The sequence below is a fragment of the Crinia signifera genome, chromosome 6, assembly GCF_055691185.1.
Source record: "Crinia signifera chromosome 6, ASM5569118v1, whole genome shotgun sequence".
NCBI classification, from domain to species: Eukaryota; Metazoa; Chordata; class Amphibia; order Anura; family Myobatrachidae; genus Crinia; species Crinia signifera.
The window spans coordinates 85,324,091-85,345,300 of NC_139222.1; the positions used below are offsets into that span (position 1 = coordinate 85,324,091).

General features: G+C 41.4%; 1 protein-coding gene across 2 annotated transcripts in view; it reads right to left on the reverse strand.

The window, feature by feature from the left end:
• Positions 1–9,402: 9,402 nt before the first annotated feature.
• Positions 9,403–21,210, reverse strand: part of MMRN2 (multimerin 2) — a 45,172-nt gene continuing 33,364 nt past the window's right edge. The window contains exons 6-7 of one of the 2 annotated variants that reach the window (XM_083146356.1): positions 18,345–20,201; positions 9,403–14,462 (exon numbers count right to left, since the gene is read on the reverse strand). In XM_083146356.1, the coding sequence (XP_083002482.1) occupies positions 14,080–14,462; positions 18,345–20,201 (2,240 nt within the window). In that variant the 3' untranslated portion in view covers positions 9,403–14,079. Of the gene's footprint in view, positions 14,463–18,344; positions 20,205–21,210 lie in introns of both variants that reach the window. The other variant, XM_083146355.1, reaches the window with a different exon arrangement.

The window sequence follows — 21,210 nt, forward strand, 5'->3', positions numbered from 1 at the left end:
TTACAAATGTCTTGATTGTGTTTTGTTGGCCAGCTTGCGGTGCCATGGACATTGTTAAAATTGTGTAACATGAGAACAATCGTGATGGATAATATATAGATATATAATATATATTAAGTTGACTATATTAGAAAGTGGTGCTATCCAAGAAAATGTTTATTTGCTTCTTTATTTTTTGAAAGGGTGGTACACTACAGGAATATATTTTCATAAACAAATCTATGTTTAATTACTAGGAAGAGCGCCCTTCACACCCGTTTATTTAACACTGAGAGCCAACTGCTGCTGTAGCTCTTGAAATGTACCCATAGAGCACATTGGTGCCACCTGATTTAAAATGATAGAACGTTGACAGTGTGACTGAGAAGTGTATACATTTTTAATCATCTGTGGTTCTAAAATCCTAAATCAATTAACTTTTTGGAAAAAGGCCCTGGTTTGGTTCCGTCCTAGTCAAAGCACAACACCTGTGATGAATTTAATGGAAGACTCAGAATTTAAATTACTCTATTAACCATTAAGCGCCTTAAAAGTAACTCTACTGTTTACACAGGTCATAGTAGAAGGAGAACTTGTGGAATTGCTCCCAGAGGAAACCAAAAACTATAATACCTGAGACTGTTGGTTTAATTTTCCTTGTTGCATTTTAAAATAAAATAATGTAACTTATGGTCAACCTAATCTAACTCGTTTACAGTAATTTAAGTGGCTTATGTAATATTTTAAGTCTCCACAAATTTCTCTCATCCGAACTCGTAATGTGTTGCTTTATTGGTACTTTTCCTGCAGAAGTCAAAAGGTCCATTCTGTAACCCATGACAATGTGTTATGTCCTAATGTACCAATATCTGATCCAAATAGTGTATCATACTGTGTATAATAAAGTAGCATTGTAGGTAATATAGTAAGTGTAAATAGTTAAGAGAATTATAACCTAAATCAGTGGCTAATATATATATATATATATATATATATATATATATATATATATATATATATATATATATATATATATATATATATATATATATGCCATAATTGTAGAATAAAGTTTGCAAATGTAATGCTAAAGGTATTTTGTACAGCATCTGGGTTCTAAAAGGTGCCTTATATTAAGTTTACCATTAATTGCTTTGTCTTGTAAACAGACTATGTCCAATGTATCATTTCTAAGTAAATAAGCTTATTTTAGTAAACACTTGTCTTGTATGTTTCTCCAGTATTCTGATCTTGTTTTTCATGACTTTTAAATATAGGGTTCTGTTTACTAAAGGTGCGTACACACGGGGCGATATATCGCTCAATGCCCCCTTTTCATCGGCGACCAGAGATGGTCACCGATGAAAAGAAACCTCTGGCGGCGGTGCCGCAGAGGTAATCAGCTGGTCGCAGGAGCAAGCTCCTGCGACCAGCGATTAGAACGGGGCTGAAAATGGGAGCGCGCACACTCCCATCACTGGCAATATGGTCACCAGCGACCATATTGCCAGCGATATCAGCCCCTATCACTGCCGTGTGTACACGGCTTAAGTCTTCCATGGAGATAAAGTACCAGCTAATTGACTATTAACTGCCATGTTACAGGCTGTTTTGGAAAGAGGAAAGTTAGGAGCTGGTTGGTTGGTACTTTATCTCTGTCCATGTTTTTACAGCCAAGGCTTAGTAAATAGTATTTTAACTTTTATAAGTAAATAACGCTGCATATGGTTAACTCTTACATGACACCTACTAAAAAAAAAAACATTATCCAGATAAACAAAACACTGCTCAGTACAAAGCAGAATAAACGGGTCTTATCTTTAAGGAGACATGTGATGCTTCCCTTACAGGAACAGTTATTGTTTGGAACTGAGGTTTCCGTTAATAATGTGTAAGCAATGCGCAGGCCGGCCACTTCCTGACATCCATTTATACTTCCAAGGACTTTATAATTGTGATAGGAATGTTAGAGTCCTAGCGTTTGAATACCCGGACAGTTGCTCCATAAGTAAATTTGGGTTATTGATTACAAAACCGTTAATGATTTAATCCTACGATGGATATCCTTCAGCAGAATTTCCGGTTATCAATTATGTTACTAAAATGAAGGCATCACAGGGACGCCTTGTGTGAAAAAGTACAGACTTTCTACATCCATATAAATAGCCATTTAATTGAACGAGCTGCTACTAATAAACTGCATTCTGTGTTTACCAGGAAGGGAACGCAGTAAAAACCACCGTAACGCCAGATCGAACATCAAACTTTGCATTCCGGAGCTTGTAGTGTCTGGACCGGGAGGTTTTTCGTCCAGGGGTCCCTGTGATAGCTTTCCCCAGGGACATGGGGAAGGGGTGATTACAGCCTCCCCGTGTGGTCTGGACCATTACGGTTTTTATTTTTATTCTCCTCTCCCTGGTGACAGGTGTCAGGGCAGCCTCACCGGATGGGACACCCCCGGCAATGCACCCTGGACACTACAAGCTCCAGAATTACATATATTGATGAATAGAGCCTGTCCGGTTTTTACCCATACCCCCAGGAAGTGCTACTATATCTACTGCCAACAGTGATTTATGATGCTTAACTATAAGCCTTGTGCTGATGCGCTCTTTCTCACATTCAGTTCTAATGGGCATTCAAGAGATCTCGCTACTATTGTCTGGAGCCCGGCAGCGTCCGCAGCCTCTGCAGTGGCTGTGAATGGGGTAACAACTGCAGCTATCAGAGCATACAGTGCTACTGACCATTCTTACGTTGTCCCACGCATCTGCATATATTAAAGATAGCAGCGCCAGTAATGACGTGGAGGGAAAGCGCCTCTCTCATGTTGCATACACTGCCGCATTAATAGAGGAGGAGCTGCATCAGTACTTAAACCACTTTTCTCACATACTGCCGCATAATACAAATACCCCAAAGTCCGCAAGGAGCTCACATTATCACGTTATCTGGCAGCAGAGTGTCTCATCAACTGTCACATTTTAAAAATCCATAGGTGAGCAGGAAAACATGAACTGTTTGTGGTCCTGTTCTAAAAAAATGATGGCTAGAATCTAACCCCACATCTACGTTTTGAAAAATTTGACAAGTCTCCCACAAAGATCTATACATCAGCATGGATTATGACTACTACAGCAGTCTCCAGACAATATTTTTGTAGAAAACACATCTTCAGGAAGAGTACAGTATTTTACCATCTTTCAACACTTGAATATTGGACAAGGACCTCCTATAGGATACATATGGATGGCCGTCAGTATAATTACCGACAACCTGCCCCAACCAAACCCTACCTTTCAGCAGGCTGACACTAACCCTCCCCATTAGTGCCTAACTATAACTCCTGTACACCAGCACCTAAATCTAACCCCTCCTCCCTGCAGCCTAACCCCCTTCTAAGTGCCTAACTCTCCTTCCCCATACCCTAACCTCCCCTCTACCTCTTAAAGCCTAACCCTAAGTCGTCGTCGTCGTCGTCCCCCCCACACATTAGTGCTGCCCTAGACCTATCATCTATCCCTAGCATAGCATTAGCATCCCAGCAGTCAGGATTACGGCACCGGCATTACAACTGATGTCTGCATTCTGGTGCTGGTCTCCCTGCGGTAGTCTGGATACTCAACCATTACCCCCCAGCATCACCTCCTACACTCTCTCCTCATTTCCCTACATGCTCGCCCTCTCCAGTTGACAACCTGTGTGCGTATCCAGGTTTTTGTGCATGCTACCCTTTTACTGGAAGGAGTACCCTTGCTTTATTAGACTCTCCTCAACCTGGCAAAGTTTCAAACGGGCACTGAAAACCCAACGGTTTATCCAGGTGAGAGGCCACTTGCTTTACCTGCCACCATGTTTTTGTCAGTCCCTGCCATGCTGACTTCCTGCCTTCAGGCCTACTTGCCTGCACCACATGTCTCCAGCTCCCTCAATTTATTAATCTCCTTGGAGCAGGGCCCTCCTTCCTCCTGTTCTCACAGCTCTCTTCTCTCTCACTTCAATTACAGTTCTCTCCTACACAATAGATTCCTGCAAACTTATACCCCTTTTCCACTAGCAAAAAAACCCTGGTCGATGCGCAGGGATGCACATCGACCCGAGTTTTTTGCTAGTCAAGACACGTCCCCAGGAAAAATCTTAGGTTGATTGACCAGGGTAGTTATCTGGGTTGGACCTGGGAGCATGCAGTGGAAATGGGTAGCAGTTTATGCTTGCAGAGGGAACTCCAGGTCCCTCTGGTTACCTCTCCTAGTGTTTGCTGTGCTGCCGACCACTGCAGATCGGGCAGCCTGTTAGCACCTCTAATACCCATTTCCCAACGCACCTCAGACTTGGGTATTTGCCAGGTTTGGTGACATGTTGACCAAACATTCAATTTGACCCAGATTATAAGAAGGGTTAAACCCGTTCGCCCTCAGGCGCTGGACCTGTGTTTGGTGTCCATACCAGTATTGCAATGCAGCTGTAGAGAGGAGCAGCCACCAGCAAATGTATTCCTGATGGTCCAATACATCGATAATGTTTGTAACGATGTTTATACAGAAAGTTCTTGCCCACTAATCGCATCGTTACGGCGTTATTGAGACCTCACAAAACATACTCCACATCTCCCTTCCCACAACTCCCGCCTTCTGGCTGCTAAACCTCTCTTCCACCACGATTTCCTCCTACAAAACCTCATTGCTCAGACACCTTAGCAATGCTGCGAGGGCAAGTATACCAGTCCTGTGAAAAACCACGACCCCCCCCCCCCCCCCACACACACACACACACACACACGCAAATCCTGGTTTGTAAAAATTAACCATTATATGTCCATGGATTATGTTTTACTATCCTCAGTCGACAAACACTCTGATTTTGCAGCCATTTGGCTTCCTTGGCTGGAGTATAGATCCTCGCAAGACTACAAAGATTCTATTTTGTAGGCAATCCAGCTGAATACAGATCCAGACTATTTTAGCCTTCAATCGCCTTCAGCACCCTAACCTCGAGAAAGGTCAGCCCCCCCCCCCCTCTCTCTCTCTCTCTCTCTCTCTCTCTCTCTCTCTCTCTCTCTCTCTCTCTCTCTCTCTCTCTCTCTCTCTCTCTCTCTCTCTCTCTCTCTCTCTCTCTCTCTCTTCTTTTCTTTCCCCTTTTCTTATTCTGCACTTCTATCTTTACCTTGCATACCCTAGTCTGATTGCATTATTGCAAATACCCGCATCACAGGACCAGGAACAGCGGGGACTGCGACAAGGAGCGCAGTGGCAGCAGCGGAGGGGGGCCGCATCGCAGCTCCCCCCCTCCACAGAGGTAAGAACCGCCGCTGCTGAAATCCATGTTCAGGAATACAGTTTTGCCCTTCAGCAAACCCTCATGTTGAATGAGAAAAGACTATTTCATGTTTTAAAGAAGCTGTTAATTGTATTATCCAATATCAATGCTTTGTTTTATTTATTTTACAATTGTGTTGTTTAGCAATGCATGCTTTGTCTTGTTAACATGAAACAACTGGAGAGCCATAGATTGCCTACTGCTCCCCAAACAAGGAATGGTCAGCGGACAGACATGGCTCACTTTCTCTGCAAAGTGGCAAAGGGAGAAGTGCAGCATGGCAACTTTTCCTGGCAAGTGCCGTGACCACTCATACTATTCTCTGCCCCAGGGATGCTCTGTTCTTTTATTTTTTTACCAATTTGATAAAGAGATTCCTGCGCAAAGGTATTTATCAAAGCAGAAATGTGACCTTTGTATAAAAAAAAAAAAAAATCTGTCCTGTTCAGTATAACTTTATCGATATCCATTTACCTTTTTACATTTGGATATAGCACTTTGTGTATCCTGATGGCTTACAGACAATGTCTAGGTTGACATGCATAAGCTTAGCGTTGGCAAAAGGTCGACATGGAAAAGTTGTCCCATGAAAAGGTTGGCATGAAATTTTGGGACATTTTTAATTTCAAACTTTACCATCCACCTGCGCCAAAGCATTGCACGTGCACCAGTACACAAGTTAGGGTCCGCATGCTCAGGTGTTGACATTGACACCAAATAAAGGTGACAAATGCATGTTGACCTCTTTGTGTGTAATGACTGTGGACCTAGACATTGTCTGTGAGCTGTACCACACCCGCCTCTTCTAAAAGTGAAAAGAGGAATGAATGTTGCCCATAGCAATCAATAAGATTCTAGCTATCGTCTCTTAATTGCATCCTATAAATGATCAAATCTGATTGGTTGCTATAGGCAACATCCCCACATTTCAGGTTTATAAGCTTTAGTAAATGTACCATAAAACATTGGGTGTTCCCTTGGTCAGGTCCGATGTCTCTCAAACGCCCACCCGGTGTTCCCCAGGTCAGGTCCGATGTCTCCCAAATGCCCACCCCTCCCCCTCCCTTCCCTATCCTTTTGTCCAGTGGCAGTTTTACATATGGGCTGCAGCCAACTACCCCCCTCCCCCCCCAGGTAAAATCTACCACTGTTTTCTGCCTACATGAAGCCAGATGCAGTTTGTGAGACTGCACTGGCTTCACTGTAAATGGCAGTGACTTCCTATTGTCCAGTCACTCAAGGCAGTCCCAATGGGAGGAATTCCCTCCCTCCGGGATGCCCCACAAAGGGTTCTGCGCATGCCCCGGACCACGGAATATGCTTCCAGGGATTGCTGCAAAAGCAGCCCATAGAGGCAGAGGCCAGTGCATGTGCTGGGGACTGGCAGCTGGGACTGGGATTTGCAGCTGCGACAGCTGTAGCTGTAGCGGGGACTACAAGCACAGTAGCGGCGGCAGCAGCAGACAGAGGGGGAGGCCCACATTGTGGCAGCCTCCCTCCTCCGTAGAGGTAAGAGCCGCCGCTGCTTTTGTCCCCCTCCGATTGTCAGTGATTCGCCCCCTTAAGGTAGCATTTATCAAGCGATTTATAAGTAGAAGCTAATTGATTGCTATGGGCAACTTATCCAGTCTTTTCACTGATTCCTACATCTGTATCAACTGTAACAAGACTTTTTGTTTGTTTTACTTTATATAGCTATTTCTGGGTACTTTTTATGGGAATTACCTGGATTGACTGCAACAGATAATCAAGTAAATATTTTAGACAGAAATCTTTATAAATCCAGAAGTATGCCTTATTGCTGATATGTTTTTACATTGTCAAGATTCTACGGGAAATATGTTTTTAGTACAAATATATAACAGTATCAAATTGACCTGACCCCAGCTGACTTTGATCTTCAGAGAAATCAATTACTGTCTGTGAGGGCACATCTTAATATGAAGGACAGTTGACATGAGCTGCACTCTGACACCTGTTATTCTGCATTTCAGCCATATCCAACATGTCCAGAATGGATTTGATTATCTGTTTCAAGAACTGGTTGGGTCCTGTGGATTGCTGCTGCAGAATTGTATATGTGACTCAGTACAGTTAATATAACTGAAGTGTTGGATTGGAGTTTGGGCACACAGGGGCAGCATTGAGCTATATTTTGAACATGTTCTAAAAGAAAAATCTTAAATGTTCTTTATTCGTATGGCGACACCAAGTGTCCAGATCGCTGAACAGAGAAACAATTACATTGAAAATATAGCAGTTTATTTTAAACAGACATTGATAAAAACATTTTTTTTTTAAATGGCCAATCTATGTGCATACTGCCAGAGGATGTATCACATCTGCCCAGCGAGAAATGGTGACGCTGATGGTAGCAACATGGTAATACAATGGATTATTATATAGAAGTTTTTTTTTATATTTTCAATATGTAATCCAGTTCTGATTAGAGATGTGCGCGTCTGGATTGCGCATTGAAAAAATGGTGGAGGATTACATTTGTGACAGCATCCAAGTAGACATTTTAGACAGTCTGTACCTGTACTGGCAGGAAAAAAATAAATTGTGGAGGCCCCTGTACAAACTACCTCTATTTTACCTGAGTTGTCTCCCCTCCAGTGTGTACTCCAAAAGGGTTTTTAGTGCAGCCGGGAACCTTGTCATCGAGCGGCGTAGGATGTCGCTTCCACAAAATGTGGAGAAGATGATGTTAATCAAAATGAATTATCCATTCTTCAAGGAAGACCAGCAATTGCCTCCAGAGACTACAGAGGGACCTGTGATTATGGATTCCAGCGGGGACGAATTGATAATGTGTGAGTATGAGGATGTACGTAATGAAGGGGGTGAGGAATCGGAGGATGAGGATGATGACAACATCTTGCCTCTGTAAAGCCGATTTGTACAGGGAGAGATACTTTGCTTTTTTTTGTGGGGGCCCAAACAAACCAATCATTTCAGCCACAGTCATGAGGCAGACCCTGTCGCTGAAATGATTGGTTTGTTAAAGACAGTGTGCATGTCTTATTTACGTAACATAAGGGTGGGTGGGAGGGCCCAAGGACAATTCCATCTTTCACCTATTTTCTTTGCATTATGTGCTCTTTGGAGCTTTTTTGTCAGTTTTTTAAACTGCCATCCTGTCTGCCACTGCAGTACCAATCCTAGATGGGCCACATGTTTGTGCCACCCACTTGTGTCACTTAGCAAAGTAGTCCAGCTACCTCGGTGCAACCTTTTGGCCTAAAAAACAACATTGTGGGGCGTGAAGTATTAAGGATAGACTGGAAATGAGTGGATATTAATGTTATTGTGGTTAATAATAGCGTAGGAGCAAAAAGACATTCTGCAGTTTTAGTGATTTTTTATATATCGTCCCCCCCCCAAAAAAAAAAATACAGATCCACGAAACACAACAAAACCCAAAACACTGAAGGGTGGTGTTTTGGAACAATTACAGATCCAGAACACTCCTGGAGATACAGATCCAGAACACGATTCACAAAACACTGAAAGTTGCAGATGCACATCCCTAGTTCTGACAGACCCCTCATGCTCTCTGTGCTTCTCTTCACTGTCTGCATGCCACTACAGTGCAAGCTGACCACCATCACTCAGTACAGCCCCCAGCTTGACTGTGTCACCAAGGCAAGCAGGTAAGTTGTCTGGTGCTGGAGGGAAAGGTGTGCTGTGTGGTGGGCAGGGAAGTGGAGAGTCTGTGCTGCAAGGGAAACACTGGGGTCTAGGGGGCCGATTCACACCCGATTGCCATACCGTGTAATAAGCATAAAGTCTGCTAGTACAAAATAAAGAACTGCTAAACGTGCAAAAGAATTAAAAATAATAGCACATTTTGTAACCAGTTTTAAATACAGTACATGTTGATAAATTAATTTTGAAACACCCAGACCCATGTTTCCATCTTTGCTCTACCACATGTCAAATGCTGGATGCATCTCTCAGCCATAGTGTTATTCTGTTGCCACCATGTCCACGGTAATCTTGAAAATGAATTATGCAATTAAGTCCTGCCATGGTTATGTGTGCGGTTAATGGTGAGGATCTGAAGTCTGACACCAAATAATCTGAGCCATAAACATGTTCCACCAAGGTTCTGTGCTGCCAGAGCACACATATATTTATTTTCAAATGATATACATCTTTCTATATGTCCTGAAGTCATACAATACAAAAGCAGAACAAATATACTATTGTGTACATCTATCTACAAATATCATGTAATTATAAAATGTCACTAAACAAAACATAAAAATACACTCTAGGAAAATAAAAATACACTCTAGGACAGCATAACATATGCAACTGCTATCTACATGCAATAAATAAGTGAGCAATCAATGAAACATTCCAGTGATAGGCTAACTTAAAGCTGTACTTCCACCCAATGATAGGTGTTCAGCAGTGACACTACTGCTGGTTACCACCGGTACATCCATATTCACCTATCTGCTGGGCAGTATATGGAGCAGACTTTCACACTTTTTCCTACTGTAGTTAGCATTTTAATCTCAACGCAGCAGCATTCAAAGTTGCTTACAGTATCCTAGGCATTTAGGAATAGTGTTGCTCTCTTAAACATTTGGTGTAAAGTGGCAAATTAAGCACAATGATGCAAGGAAACAGATACTGTAATATCTGAATAGGGCGCCTTTATTGAGCTACTTTGTCAAGCTGCAACAATAAGAAAGGTATACAAAGTTATAGGTACACAAAGTAAAAACAGGGGTAGTTGCGCTATATTAGGTGGTATCCCTTCAAGGCACTTCCTCCAATCAAGCTTGAAATAGCTGCATGAGGAGCGAAACGCGTCGGGCATTGGTACACTAGAATTGCTGCTACACCCATCTCGCACATCCATTTGTGCTATCCCGGACTATAGGATCCTTACACAGGCTTTGGCAACAATTGTGGAGGAACGCCAATTCTCTAATATACCTGCTGAAGACCTAATACTAACTCACACTTCAGGTATTCCATTGCTGGGAGGAATGCCACCCCCCCCTCCCCCTCACACACACATACACACTCTGATTGGAGGAAGTGCCTTGAAGGGATACCACCTAATGTCCCCATATTGGAACGAATTGCACCTTTTTGGGCCCAAAAAGTAAGAGACACACAAGGAGATGAGGTGAACAATCCAATACAAATGCGCACAATTTATTGCAGCTATTCTATGCATATTTTATATTTATTTATTTTTAATTAACTTATTTTTAGGCTATTAAGCCAATACTTTTTAAAGTGTTATAATAAATGCTAACTGTATATCATACAAATAACTTTTCTTAATTATTGCAACCCCTACCTACTATATAGCGCAACTACCCCTGTTTTTACAATGATGCAAGACTTAAACCATGGTGCTACACACTGGTATCTGTCCTCCATCTTTTGCCTTTTACCTAGGTCAATGTCTGAATCCTACATGGGCTGCATGGAATGCCAGCATCTGTGTCTAGGTTAGCCATTAGTGGTATCACATGGCGGGTGTAGGCCGCACCCCATTATCACCCAACAGGGGACACACACCAATGTGCCAACATGAGACAAAACATTTTGTGCAGCACCCGGCTTGTGTTACAGTATAGGAGCTGGCACTGCAGCCAGAGCTGTCTCCCTTAGCCCCAGATTGACGAAAACTAGGGGTTTGGACCAAGAGGCCACACCCATACACACAGGGCGACACCCTGACCTGGAAAGCCACACCCCCTTTGCAAGCGTGCACAAATATTATGGCCTCTCGCACTGGGTGTCATTAATGGTATAGGTGCCACTGTATCCCTGCATTGTACTTTTGTTGAACTAGTAATGCAAATGCAACATATATTTTAAATGAAAGGGTTTGGTGGGATGAATGCCGCGTGGAAGTCATACAGTTAGTCGTGCGTGGGTTGGGATAATTGAGGATAGGAACATAAATCTGTTAATGAAAGTACAGCTTCAACCATTTTTAACATTGCTCGCCATTACATCTTGACAAAGTACATTTAACCCTTTAAATGCCAGCGTTGCTGTGAGAGATCCAAAAAATATCCGTTAAAAATGCCAGCGCCGCTCACAGCGACTGTTCTTTTTTGGGTGCAGTATTTAATTACACCTCATATAATTAACTTGGCTGTATTTGTTTTTATTTATACTAAAAGAACAATTGCTGGCATTCTTAGCAGATATTTTAAGGATCGCTCACAGCAATGTTGGCACTCAAAGGGTTAAAAACATCAAATGAAAAAAGAAGAATGTATATAGAGTGTAAGAGTCTATACCAGTACTGTAGAAAAGAGGTGGTGTGTTTTTAGGTTCTTTAGTAACCTACTCCTACACTGCACATATACAGGGCCGTATTTCAGTGCCATAGTGCCCCTAGGCACCACATTTTTTTGCCCCCCCCCCCCCCTCCCCAAACGAGACGGAGACGGAGACCTTCAGCAGCGCAGGGCTGCAGTTCACGGGTTGATCCCTGGCAGCACAAAGCTGGGGGCGGGGCCTGATCCCCATCTAGCTGCCACAGTCACCACCGTGCTGGGACGCCTGCTCTCAAGTCCCTATCTAGCCGCCAACGGGTCCCCACTCCTGCCTCAGCAAAGGTCAGACAGAGAGGAGCCCAGGCTGCAAACGGGTGGGGAAGGGGGACATCGCAGGGCAGCTTCACTCTATCCCCAGCGCCGGAAGCACTATGCTGGCTGCTTTTCCCTGGCGCCGGGTGCTTAGCAGCACCACTCGTTCTCCAGCGCCGAAAGTGCCATGACAGGGCTGCCGCTTTCCGGCGCTGGTCAGCACTTGATCCCCAGCACACAACTTCCCAGAAGCTGAAGGCAGAGCTAGGGGAGGGGGGCAGCACTTGCCGCACGGCGCAAAAGTCATTTAAAAAAAAAGTGACAAATCACGCCACTACTTGCCGCCCCCAGCAGGTGCCGCCCATAGGCCCGTGCCTCATGTGCCTAGTGGGACATCCGGCCCGGCACATATATGTATATAATGTATAAGTTACTAGTGCCACTTATACCAATTTTTTCTTCTGTCTATTACAGGTTGAGTCTCCCTTATCTGTGTACAGTATTCCCGCCTTTTTACCTTGTCCCGTGGTGTCCACAGTGGCCATGGGAATCCTCTTCAGCTGCATCCCCGGTCCCAAGGATGCATTGCGCAGACGCACCGGTGACATCACAGGCGCACTCGTGCAATGCAACCCTGGGACTGGAGATGCAGCTGAAGAGGATTCCAGGGGACACCGTGGATGTCGGGGGAGCAGGTAAGTGTGAAAAAAAAATATTTCAAAATCCGCAAAAACCCCTTATCCAAAATGCTTGGGGTCCTGAGCATTTCGGGTAAGGAATACTTAACATGTATAGGTAAACTTCTGAATTTGAAACTGACCTTTTCTAAAACATAATGTTATGCTATCTTGAGCAACATTAGGTCTTCACACGGTTGTTGTCATTTTTTTTTACCATTAATGGATTCATGAACTATGACTATATTATAATAGAATGTTTATGATGCTCCCTTTTAGCAGTATTACTACCTATGGAAAGCATCTGCTTTCAAAGACATTGCTTTATACTAACACAATGCCTAAAAATACAATTATATATAAACTATTTTTCCCTAGTGAAATGAACTGTTCAACAGTACAATTCTACTTTATTTACTGTAACATATATATGTATTTGATTATAGTTTTTCTTAAATTCTTTCTGTGCTACATTATGAGTGTAAGTGCCTATATCTGCAGTAGGGTGAAATATCTTGTGTGTATGTATGTATGTATATATATATATATATATATATATATATATATACATATATATGCAGGTAAGTGTCCACAGACACTATGCAGCGGCACTACAACGGATTTACCTCAGCAAATGTAGAAACAGACCCACAGGCTAAACAAGGCTGCTATATATATATATATATATATATATATATATATATATATATATATATATATATATATATATATATATATATATATATATACGGTTTTGTAACTGTCCCCTGGGCCATACAGTTAGTTCTATACTGGGCACCCAGATGTGATATAGATGGATTCTGAAACAACTGTGTCTTCTGGCTGCTCCTCTTTGTGCTGTGGCCGGTTTCTCTCTCACAGTGTTGTCCATGTGATATCATGCCATCTCCCTTGCCTGTCTCAATTAAAATAAAACTTTATTGTACCAGGCATCCATCGCAATTGACAGTAGCTGCCCGGGACCTCAAATAGATCTACCTGTAACTGCTGGCTATGCTGCTGCAGTGATCAGCAGGGTGAAGGATGTGGTTATAGAAAGATTTCTAGATGCCTCTTGTGCCAACGTGGCAACTGGAGTCCTACGCTTTCATGGCCTCCAGGGTTCTGCCACCGCTGTTTAATAAATGAACTATAACAGTATATATAATATATTGGGGCACATTTACATCATTCTGTCATTTTGTAATTCAATTCAGAAGTTAAAGGTTACATTTTTGTAATGAAGGTTACATTTTCTTTTTATCCATGTCATAAATGTAACAGATTCCTATGCTTTGGCTTTCCTGTCCAGATGAGGAGAGTGAGGTTGTGGTGAGAAGTGCAGAGAGTATTAGGTGTAGGTCATATATTGAAATTAGTTTAAAGGAAGAAACATTGATTTGAATCCTACATAAAGACGGAAAAGGAACATACAACAGAGCATTGTCTTACAGCATTAGAGAAGCATGACATCCCCCTTGGAGAGCTAACCATCAATGATTTGTCCATAATGTCTACTGAAACTCTTCTCACGTTTTGTAGACCAGATAGCCAGCCAGAGATGTTCCGAGTGAGTTTGCCATGATTGACCCCTGCAGCAGTTCAAACCAAACTCTCTCACCCTTTCTCAGTTCGACCAATGCAAACTTGTGCTTAAGGCTTTCTGCTGGCTGAGTGCTGCTGTTGTGAAGAACGAGTTTGGGCCTTCCATTGAAAACCAGTTGTCCTAATGCATTACCGACACCAAAGTCCACTGTGATTGCAAATGCATATACTCCACTATAAGGTGCGACAAACTGACCATCTTCAGCGGAAAAGGCATTACCGTAATTTATAGTAATATCACTGAATCTTATCAAATGTGCTCCTTTTGCCCCCTTGGAAAAGCCAGCCGAGAATGCAACAGGGAAATCTAAATGAGAAAAATAAACATACTGTAGTTAATTTGGAATTGGTTCTATTTTAGATACCTTTATGGAACTATTTACGCAAGTGTCACTTATAGTAAGAACCAGGTTCTATGTAACATGTCATATATTCTCTGTGGCTAATTAATTATGCACTTATTCCTAATAGCGATTTTTTTCTATCATCTGCTTTAAAAATTGTCTGTATTACCTTAAGTCAGGCATGTCCAAACTATGGCCCTCCAGCTGTTGTGAAACTACTCATCCCAGCATGCCTTGCCACAGTTTTAGAATTCCCTAATAGCAAAACTGTGGCAAGACATGATGGGAGTTGTAGTTTCACAACAGCTGGAGGGCCATAGTTTGGACATTCCTGCCTTAGGTATTTTTTTAAAAGGTATATTGGTTCTTTCTTTTATATTACTTAAATTAGCTTTACAATAAATAGCTTACTCAATTTCTTCCCAATGATTCTTAATTACATTAGGAATCTGATGACTGGGAAGTAACTGCATGAAGCCATATCCACTGTCATTATCTTAATTAATTAATTAACTAATTAAGCACTCTTGCTGAAAATATCCATTCCTAGAAGGGTTGCCAGTCATGGGCAAAAGGGTGGTACTATGTTAGGTTGGCAAAATCTATGTTAACACCAGAAGGTCAACAGTGACAAAAGATCAACACAGAAAAGGTTGACATATGAAAAGGTAGATGTGAGTTTTTCTGTTGTTTGTTGATGAATGAGCATGCAGACCCCCAATTATTTTACTGTGTCCCATAGCATGGTTTGCAAGCTTCCGGCCAGGTGCCATGTTCCGCTACCACTGTGATTGGCACACTTTACCACCACGTAGAATCCAATTGGGAACAGTAAAATAGGAAGAAGTTAAAAAAAATAAAAAATATCCCCAAAAACTCAAGTCGACCTTAACATGTCAACCATAGCCACATTAACCATATGCATGGTGACCATATCATTTCGACCTATCATCCAGATCACTCAGCGAAGATACACTCACTCACAGGTCGCTGCATTCGTATTATGTGACTTGAAAACACACCCACACGTTTTCGTGTAATCTCTTGACTCTAGCCATTGCATTCTTTTTTTTTCCCGCCATATTTATTTATTTATTTATTTACAGGTTCTTATATAGCGCAGCAGATTCCGTTGCGCTTTACAATAGTATCCTTACCTTTCATCGAATTAGGGGGCATATTTACAAAATATTTGTGAAGTCATCATTTTACTTCTCCTTCTGGGCACTGAGCCCTAGCAGATGACACTGCTCGTAATCCCCTAGTTGCAACCATTGTTGTGACATACCCCATCATCCACCAGGGTAAAACAATCTCATGCCATAACATTCTCATGCTAATAGCTGGTTGAATGTAAGCTGGTTGACTAGCATGGATGTGCCTGTCCTCCCCACTTCTTACCTAGCCTGGAGTGGTTGTGGTGCAACATCTTCTTGGGAGTGTGATGCTGGGAACGTGACCTCATTGCCCAACTCCACCCTCCCTGTACATTGACATGGAGGTGCAGCCAATACCTTTTCTGCGACCAGAGTTTGGCATCAGTGGCTAGAGCCCCACAAAATATTTCATGACCTATGTTAATACTGTATACCATAGTAATAACAAGGACTAGCATAACTATTTACTCTGGATCAATGGTCCAATGGTCCAATTCTCCTATTCTGGTTTGTCTTGCCTCTATTGCTGCTGTGGAAGCTGTTTGGCGGTTGCACCACTCCCTACCCCTAAATTCCCCCCCCCCTCCTCCCACACACACACACACACACACACACACACACACACACACACACACATATATATATATTCTCACTGCTTGGAAGAGATGGGACAGATCAGAGATAATGGGGGCCACTGGTTGGTTCCCCTGTACCCCTGAGGGCCAGTCCAACCCTACAGTTGATTATTGTATAGATGTTTTTATCTTTTTATAGTCCCTTTGGAATTAAGTCTTATTACTCAGATCTACAAACTTGTTAATGGCTGAAGATGGAAGAATATAACTTTAAAAGTTTGTGACTTTACCCGAAAAGGATTACAGAAATATACATTTAATTTAAAATGCTTTTCAGGGTTGTGGATTTGAAATAATGATGGTATTTTTATGTGTACTCTTCCTAATTGACTTTATGGTTTTTCACTTTCTCTACAAACAGGGATTCTGAAGCTGCTCCAAATTCTATTAAGCTGATTGAATTCAATAGCTGCTCGTAAATAATATATCACAGACATAAACTGGTAATAGATTCCTGGAGAAGAATTCATTTATGAGTCACCCATCAAATGTAAAATACAGAAAAATGGTATTATACACCAGTTCCAATTCACAGTATATAGTTAACACTGTGGAAAACCTCCATGCAGTTATGTGCTTAATAAACCATGAAATGGTAAGGTGCACGAAACACCGATCCAATGAGTCCATTGATTACAGAGCTGTATTCTCAGGCTAATATCAATAATAACCTGGTTCCAGAGCTAGCTGAAGGGATATCCAGTCACTAGGTTGACACCAGATGGTTGACTTGGACATGGTTACCATAGACAAAAGGTCAACACATGAAAAGGCCGCCAAGTTTTTTAAACTTTTTTTTTTTTCATACTTGAACACCAACTGGGAATGGTAAAGTATAGCGAGTAGGGTACCTTGCCCAAAGCATGGAGAGCAAAGCAATACACTAATTTGGGGACCATTTGATGAACTATACAATTTGACACCCATAAAATATGAAAAACTTTTGTCTATGTCAATCTTGGGCATGTTGACAATTTTTTGTTGACCTAGACATTTTGACCTTGTATATCATAACCAGCTGAAGTGGGGCCACTGAACCAGTGTCGTTATCTTGTGCCATTTATAAATGGCAAAATAGGTTTTATTAAAACTTTCATGTAGAAATGTCTTATTTCAGTGTAATTCATACAATGTACTTTTTCCCTTTTTAAAATTTTACCAGCTCTGTCATACAGTATATTCAGATCATTCCATTATAGCTACTGAGCACCCCAATGACATCATACCCTACAGCTACACCAAATGGTAATGTACAAATCACTTGTCACTAATACCCCTTTTCCACTAGCAAAATTAACCTGGGTCGATGTGCTAGTGGAAATGCAAAATCCCGGGTCACTCCAACCCGGATAGTTACCTGGTTTGGACTTGGGATACTCCCGTGTCTCATTCACTACAATACAAAGCCACCTGATGATTTCACCTGCTCGGCTTTATACCTGGTCGGTTGGCCAGTGGGAAAGGCTTTGCAATCCAGGTCGCAATCCCAAAATCCCGTATGTGACCCAGCTTACAAGTGGAAAAGGGGTACAAGCAAGTTCTATTTAGTAAAACCCTCACAGCTCCATAGCTGCAGAAGGTGCACAAGGAACATGCAATACTATGTGCTGTAGTAAACTAAAACTCAATTAAATGTCCAGTGATAAAGAGCTACCCTAACACCCCAGCTGGACTGCTGCCCATCAGCAGAACAGTGTCTGAAAAGCAGCATAAGTGGGGGGGGGGGTGAGGGGTGTATGGTGATACATGTTCACCATAACAGTTGTGATGCAGGGCTGCATTCTCAAAGTATCTTAAATGGCCAAATGGACCTTAGTGGGAGATGTATCAAACTTTTGAGAGAGCTAAAGTATAGAAGATGCCCTTAGCAGCTTCTGACTGTAATTTCATATACTGTGCTGGATAAATGATAGCTAAAAGACGATTGGTTGCTATAGGCAAGTTCTCCACTTATCTGTCTCCAAGATTTGATACATCTCTCCCTTAATGTCTTCAAAACAGATAAACAAATAGAACCAATCAAGAATAAGTGTTGCAATTTTAAAAACTATACCTTGATTTGGTGTCACTGTTTCGTCAGGTTGCCATTGTTCCTCAATGTGCTTTTTACTGAGTTTTCTGTTCTGTAATTCTCCTCTTTGTTTCTTTTTCATTTTCTTATCAACCAACGACTGGACCTTTGCAATGTTTAGAGTCACATTTGAGGAAATTAAAGGTTCATAATTGTCGAAGATCTTGTGGAATATGTCAATATGTCTACCATAAAGCTCACCTAAGTTTTCAATATCTAACTTCATAGACGCGATAGATATGTTTAGGGGTTTGAATGTATTTATAATTGTGTCATTGTAAGAATGTTCATTTGCAAAGTAGGACTCCAAGTTATTAACTTTTTCACTAAGATTCTCAATTTCACTTTTCAGTATCATTATATCATTATATTCAGAATCATCTGCATCCCTTTGTGCTTCATTGTTTGGCTCCATTTGAGCTAAATTGCCATTCTGAAAGGGAGCAGTGTGTTGCTCAACATTTAAGATTGCAGAAGTATCTGGGGAATTGTGGTTCTGAGACTGCATCTCCAGAAAATGCAGCCTGTCAATGAGGGAGTCTGTAATTAGTTGCTGCTTTTCAAGCTTGTCCAGTGTGAGGTTGAGAGCATCATATATTTGTACAATTGACATATGAAACATTTCGGGATTATCTTCAAAGAAAAGATCGAGAACCTCTTCCCCAAGTAGGGCTTCTAGAACCTTTTCATGCCTTGTTGCATCTTCTAGTAGAGAGCTGAAGGAACTGTCAAGATGTTTGATATGTCTATGGATCTGATCGTTGTCCAGCCTGAGAAGCTTAACATCGTCTGTGAAATTTTTTGTTTGGGATTGCAACTGGGAGGTGATGCGCATCAAGTTCCGACCTTGTTCTTGTTGGGCTGTTAGAGACTGACGGTTAAGCTGTAGAGCCAGTGACAGGTCTTCCACAGAATTTTGTAATGATGTTTTTGAACTTCCTTCCTTTTGCTTTACATCTTCTATTCCATACACAACATCTCTAAATTGATTAGAGAAGTTCCTTTGGATTTCCTCAAGAGCAATGATATCCAAATTCATCTTGTGACAATCACAATCCCTAAATAACTCATCATTGCTTTCTTGTATGCTGGCAATGGTATAATTGAGTTCCATTAACTGCCGTTGGATGAAATCTTTATTCTCTTCCATAATGAGGCTTTTCTCCATAAACTGGATCTGGACTTTGTCAGAATTTGTTTTGAACTCTGTTCGAAGTTCATTGACCCATTTCTCCAGAGTAGAAATATTTTCAAAAGCAACATCCGTTTCTGTCAATAAATCATTAATCTGTTCACGATATTTAATTAGAGTCTCATTCTGAATTTTGTGACTTGTAATTAACTTGTCTTCTTTTGCCGAGCACAATAATGTGATATTTTGAGTCAGATCTAGAAGATCATCTTGAATTTGTTCCTGTCCTCTTCGGAGTTCACCAATGCTAATGTTCAAATGGAAAAATTGTGACTGTTGCATCTTATGGTTCCGCTTAAGTTTTGCATCTATGTCTGCCACAGTGAAGTTATGGTGGATTACAGCTTGCTGTTTGTGAAAGTGGTTGTCTATTCCTTGTTTCAGTTGATCAAGTTTTTCAACATTTTCTTGAATTTTTGACTCAAATTTTGTCCCTAGCTCATAGAGGTCTTTCTTTGGCACAGTGTTCTCCAAGAAAATATCCAATCTCTTTCTGTTGGACTCAACATTTTCTGAAAGGTTCTTGACCATGCTATTAAGATTTTGCAGACTTTTATTAAAACTGTTCCACACTGGACTAAAATGAGCCCTGAGGAAGTTTTCCACATGTGGCAGAAACACTTCTCTGAGAAGACGATCGTTAATCTCTGCTATTAAAAAGAAAAAAAAAAATTTATGTATAAACATGGATATTATTGTGTATGTCCAAGCTATGTATCTTGAACATTTACAATTATCACTATTCTTAAGGTGCACACTGTACAATTTTTTGACCAATTTCATTCATTTTGGCCCTTCTCAACGGTATTGGTCAAAAAATTTGACGAACGACGAATGATGATGCGTATACCAGCAAGTTGTTCATCAAGGTTGTTCGTCAACTGTGCATGCAGCTCAATTTGGATATCTTTAAAAAAAAAGCCTGTAATCTGTAGCTAGATCGTTGGTCTTTCATCAACATCTTTCGTCCAGGACACTGGGTTCAAGGGAAATTGGTCATCAAAGTCTTTCAATGAAATTGGTTAAAAAAATTGTACAGTGTGTATGCACCTTAGTTTAGATTAATCTAGGCAGCTAAGCATGATCTAAACCATGCAAATGTTTCATTGCCCCTAGATCAGGGATTCTGAGCCTTGACCCTCAAGGCACACTGCAGGCTTTAATGATATCTAAGGTTCAGCACACATGGTTATTTAAAAAAAAATGGAGGTAGTAATTAATTCACCCATGCTAGGGCATGGTTATTGCAAGACCCTGGACTGTGTGCCTTGTGGATCGAGGTTGGGAATGCCTGCCCTAGATGCTTTAAATGTTATTAATTTAAGTCCTTTATTGTCACTGCACTTAGTAAATGGGCATTGAAAAATAACAAATAGGTACAGTATATAAGTACTATAAAAATTAGCCTATACACAGAACCACTTTCCTAATTTTCCTTCATGAACAGTAAGTTATAATTACTGACATCACAGATCCTATTGATGTCCTAGATTGCCTTGCAATCTTTGCTCCACTCTGCAGTAATTATACCCTGCTCAGAGGGGAATGAAGAATGTATATCATCACCTTTTAATTTAGGAACCCTTAAGGCCCCCATACACTAGCCGATTTTGGTCAGATTTCAGCCAGATCAGTCGGATCTGGCCGAAATCGGAC